This window comes from Macadamia integrifolia, chromosome 8, assembly GCF_013358625.1.
Source record: "Macadamia integrifolia cultivar HAES 741 chromosome 8, SCU_Mint_v3, whole genome shotgun sequence".
In the NCBI taxonomy this organism is placed as follows: Eukaryota; Viridiplantae; Streptophyta; class Magnoliopsida; order Proteales; family Proteaceae; genus Macadamia; species Macadamia integrifolia.
Window position 1 is genome coordinate 22737764 of NC_056564.1, and position 5231 is coordinate 22742994.

Sequence of the window (5231 nt, forward strand, 5' to 3'; positions counted from 1 at the left end):
CAAGTGCTGAAAGGCACACTTCACTGCCATCTATCATGCATCGGGTGCTGATGAGTGCCCCTCTCTCCCCTGTTCTGAGGAACAAGTACATTGTGAGCTCGGTCCTTGTGCAGAAGGATGACAAGGTGCAGGTGGTTGGGGGAACTTACAATGGCAGAGAAGGTAAGATGGTTTAGGTGTTCCATAGCAAATGGGTCATCCAAGTATTGCGCATCACCAGGGAGAAGGTTAGCGGATCCACCGTCAACATTGGCATAAACCCTTTGAAAGTCATCATCACGAAGCTCAAGCTTGACAAGGATCGAAAAGCCCTCCTCGATCGTAAGGCTAAGGGCCGCGCAACAGGCAGGTCAAAGGGCAAGTTCGTCGTCGCAGATGTCGGTGCCTCCGCCGCACCCTATCTTTAAGAGACCGATTAGGTCTCCTTGCTCGTTTTTCTTTCCTATTTTTTAAGCTCTTTTTTTTTTTTTTTTGTTGGTAAAGTTTTTTAAGCTTCTTAGGCTCTGTATTGTAATCTTCTAAAAAATCAATTCTATCATTTTTTCATTTTTTTGAAACAAAAATGGGGTAAAAGTTGTATGGTAAGTCCGGTTCAATTTCTTGTTTTTTTGAAATGAACAGGCACTTTTTAGGTTTTAGAATCCATTTTTTGAAGCATGAAAAGCAAGCTTCTCAGACTCAAAATCTATTTTGAGAAAAAGGCGTAGAATGAAGGTTCCCACGTAAGTACGAAAGGGTAAAACCAAAATTTGCAATCAAAACATAAGAAAATGGTAAGCCATTATGTGGAAACCCTATTTCTTCTTTCTTGGAAATCCTGAAGAGAGAAGCAGAGCCTAACCAAAGCGGGAAGTGGATGCTCCAGCTGTCAACGAGAATCTAGAGAAAGAAGCTTCTTCACCTGCCGTGGACGAGAAACTGTATTACAAGATCTCTCTCTCTCTCTTTCTCTTTCTCGTTCTCTTTCTCTTTCTGTTTCTCTTTCTCTTTCTCTCACTCTCGTTCTCTTTCTTTCTTGATCTCTTCTCCCTCTGCCCCCCTGAATTTGTTCTTGTTCTACGGTTTAGCAGGTCGAGGGTTTTGGACTCCTTTGTGCACGAAGAAGCACAAGATCTGTGAGGTTTCTTCTGTCACTTCAGTAGGGTTTGAACTTTGCTCAGAGGTACGCCCCCTTCCCTTCTCTAATCTCAGTTCATCCTTTTCTTGTGAGGCTCAGAGTTATTAGGTTGTTGCCGAATCTAAAGGCTGGTTTGGTGTGTTTAATCATCTCAAAATTTACTGGTTTATTTTTATTCTGTTTCATCTTATACAATACATGTTTGGGAACCCCCATAGCCTCACAACAAGATTCTAGAATCCACGATCTTGAAATCCAGACACCTTTATCCTCATCACGAGTTTTCTGTACTTCTCACGGAGCTAAATCCAGACACCTATCCCTTAAAATGTTTAGCACAGTTCGTACGAAGGCACAGAGAGAGAGAGAGAGAGATTGAAAAGAACAAGTCATTCCCACCTCCGCGGCGTTGGTGCTTCTTCCTGTTTTAGTAAAATTTACTCCATAGCCACACAATGTCTTCCAAAGCCAGAAACTAAAAATAATTAAAAAAAAAAAAAACTTACCAATGGATGAACGAGCATGTAATGAAATTCTCTGTTTTCAGAAGGTTTTTAAAACATGCTCCCACATCTTTTTCCAGTTCAGAAAGGATTCGAGAAATTCGAGCAAAACGACATATATAAATTCTCAACATTTTAAGGTTTGTATTCGCTATTGGTTTCTGCAACATCATGCGTTTCATCATGGATCGTTTGGATGAAGAAATAGGTGAAGATGGCAATGGTAACATTATCAGTGACAACGATGGAGAGGCAGGGGAGGAAAGTGAGAATGAGAGTAGTAGTTCGGCTTCATCGTCTCCTACTTTCTCTTCTCGGCAATGGCCACAGAGGTACAAGTAGGCCTCTTTATTTTGGTTCCGTTTCATATGAACTCCATTGGATGTGCTTTGGAATTTGGGTTTTCTTTTTGTAGTAAGAGCAGTTGTGATTTGTGATCTGGTTTGGATGGTGGTCATTGTTAGACTAATGGTGTTCACTATTTGAAGATAGTTGATAGGTCTTGAGAATGTCTCAGATTGCAATCTTAAATAATTAAAATTAAAGAGATGAAGAAGGGGTTTGAATTCACCTAGCCAATCAAAGCTAACTCTTTAAATCTATTGATGTTCAGATTTTTATCAATTATAGCGAGTACATATGTATTCTAGTAAAGATGCAATAAATTTTTGTAATACCTAATGGCCATTTGTTGGATACTTATGGTGGTCTACAAGATATATTTTTAGTTACACATAATAGCCATTTGTTGCTACTATATATGCCTAAAAATTTCATGTTCCTGCTAGTTTTCTTGTGAATGCCACTGGTTCATTTTAGTACAGCCCAATATGTATTCAAAACCTCATTTGAAGGGCTTTGAAAGCCCTGTGTGAGTAAGGTCATAGGAGTTTCATAAATTAAGGGTTAGGGTGCCTTGGTGAAAATCAGTGTTTTCAATTTGGATTTTAAATTCATGTTCTTTTTTTTTTTTTGGTAAAATAGTGAGAAAATGTCAACTTCAACACAAGCAGTTAATGAGACTGCAAAAGGGAGCCAAGCAAATGTAGACACCCTTATTGTTCTGATGGTAGAGGAAGTTAAGAAAGGAAATAGGACTACTTCGACTTTTAATAAAGCTGGTTGGAACAACATTGCCAATAACTTAAAAAAAAAAACTGGGGTCAACTATTCCATTGTACAGTTGAAGAACAAAGTGAACAAACTGAGGCAGGATTATAGTCAGTTTAAGAAGCTATTGGAGACAACTGGTTTTGGTTGGGATACTGCTTCAAGAACTTGTACTGTTGATGATGAATCCATCTGGGAATTGCATATTAAGGTATGCTCAATTTGTATTTAATTTGAGTATTTTGAAATGCCAGGATATATCAATTCAAGTAGTTGATTATGAGTATTTTTTCTTTATTAGGATAACCCTACTTGGGCACGATTTAAGAAGCACGGACTACCACAATGGCCAGAACTATGTATGGTATTTGGTGATACATATGCAGACGACGAAGGAAGTGGGACTCAAACAACCGTGTTGGAAACTATGGGGGCCGATGATGCTAGGAAAATGATTGAGTCTTGTGATGAGTCAAGTTCTGCTGATGAAGTTACTCCATTAGGTGACACTCAAACTGAAGCAGTGGAAAAAAGGCCAGCTACTAAGCATAGGCATGATAGGACTCCAAATGCGAAAAGGAGGAGGAGCAAGTCTAATGATTGGTCAATGGCATGCAAGGCAATTCAAGATATGAGTAAATCAAGGGTAGAACGAGATGCGAGCATGTCCACTGCTTCAACCCAAAATGTGGAACAGATGTACGGGATTACTAGGGCCATGGAGGTGCTTGAGTCAGGATATGAGTTAGATGAAGCACTATACGAGAAAGCACTTCGGAAGTTAATGGCTGACCCGCAATGGAGAGAAGCATTAATTTCCTGCCCTCCTCATCGGAAGTCAATACTCCTTCGTACCCTTCAGTAGTTTGCTTCTTGAAAAGTTCTTTTAATTAGATAGATTGATAACTCTACTTGGATTGTGCCTTGGCACTACTTTTAACTTTGATGGTTTGCTATGTTTTTCTTCACTTTTTAAGATGTTATGGATGACTGTGTCTTGACTTATTTTTCTAACTGTAGTATTTGATGTCTTGGATATTTGTTCAAAATTATGGTTTGATGTGTTTGCATATTTCTAATTTTATATTATAGGAATGGATCAAAGAATGATCGCATCTAGGGAACACATTGAACAAATGGAAAGGGATGACACTGATGCAGAAATCATGATGTGTATGATGTTGTTGATGAAAGCACGTGATTCATTATACACTAGAGAGCCCATACGAGATAGTAAATTGATAAGACCAGAGCGAGTGAGTGAGGTTCTAAACGGACATGTAGACAGATGCTATGAACAGTATAAAATGGAACGCCATGTCTTCCTCAACCTTGAAGCATTAATGCGACAATGTGGTTGGTTGGAAGATAGTCGATATTTAAGAGTGGATGAGCAGTTGGAAATATTTATATCTATCGTTAGTCACAATGATAGGTATAGAGACATAGCAGAACATTTTCAGCGTTCTCTTAACACTATAGGTGAACACTTTAAGAAAGTGTTAAGTGCTTTCATACTACTGGGACAGGAGAATATCAAACCTCCAAACTTTAGTCGTTGCCCTAAATAGATTCTTGAAAAACCAAAGCTCTATCCTTTCTTCAAGGTATGTTGCTTATAATTAAAACAATGATTATGTTGTTTTGTGATTATAAGTGGTTTGATTTGATGAATATCCATGTATTGGTACTAGGACTACATTGGCGCGATTGATGGCACTCATGTTAGTGCTTCTGTACCTCTACCCAAACAAATACCGTACAGAGGAAGGAAAGGAGAAACGACCTGGAATGTTATGTGTGCATGTGACCTTGACATGAAATTTACTTTTGTGTACGCTGGTTGGGAGGGTTCTGCAAATGATTGTCGAGTATTCAATGAGGCATTGAATAACCCTAAATTTGAATTTCCTCATCCTCCACCTGGTACATTCTAAATATTAACCTCACCAGTTGATTATGATCTATTTTACATATTGTGTTGATTCATTACTTTTCACTTTATGTGCCAGGTAAATATTATGTGGTTAATTCTGGTTATCCATCTACTACTGGGTTCTTGACGTTGTTCAAAGGACAAAGATACCATCTAAATGATTATAGGAATAGACGTCCAAGGACAGCAGTAGAGCTATTTAATAATAGACACTCTTCTGTTAGGAATGTCATAGAGTGCAGTTTTGGTTATTTGAAGAAGCGTTTCCCAATTCTCAACAAAATGCCATGTTTTCCACTGAACACCCAAACATGCATCGTCATTGCTTGTTGTGCACTTCACAACTTCATTCGGGAGGAAGAAATTGCAGACAAGAATTTTGAGGAGTTTAGTGAAAATTGGTGGAATCGGGAGCCTGAAGAAATTCAAGATTATGTACCACCGGCTCATATTAGTATAAGCTTAGCAGAAAGAAGAAGACAGATGGATGATCTTAGGAAAAAGATTGCAAATGAGTTAGTTGTTAAACCCGGAATGGCTCCAATCACATGATTACATTTTGATG

The 5231-nt window shown here is 38.6% G+C and overlaps 1 protein-coding gene across 1 annotated transcript; it reads left to right on the forward strand.

Moving 5' to 3' along the window:
- Positions 1–1803: 1803 nt before the first annotated feature.
- Positions 1804–3662, forward strand: LOC122086808 (uncharacterized protein At2g29880-like). The gene is made up of 3 exons (XM_042655761.1): positions 1804–1952; positions 2605–2941; positions 3032–3662. The coding sequence occupies exons 1-3, from the start codon at positions 1804–1806 to the stop codon at positions 3593–3595; spliced, it is 1050 nt and encodes a 349-aa protein (XP_042511695.1). The 3' UTR covers positions 3596–3662.
- Positions 3663–5231: the final 1569 nt, after the last annotated feature.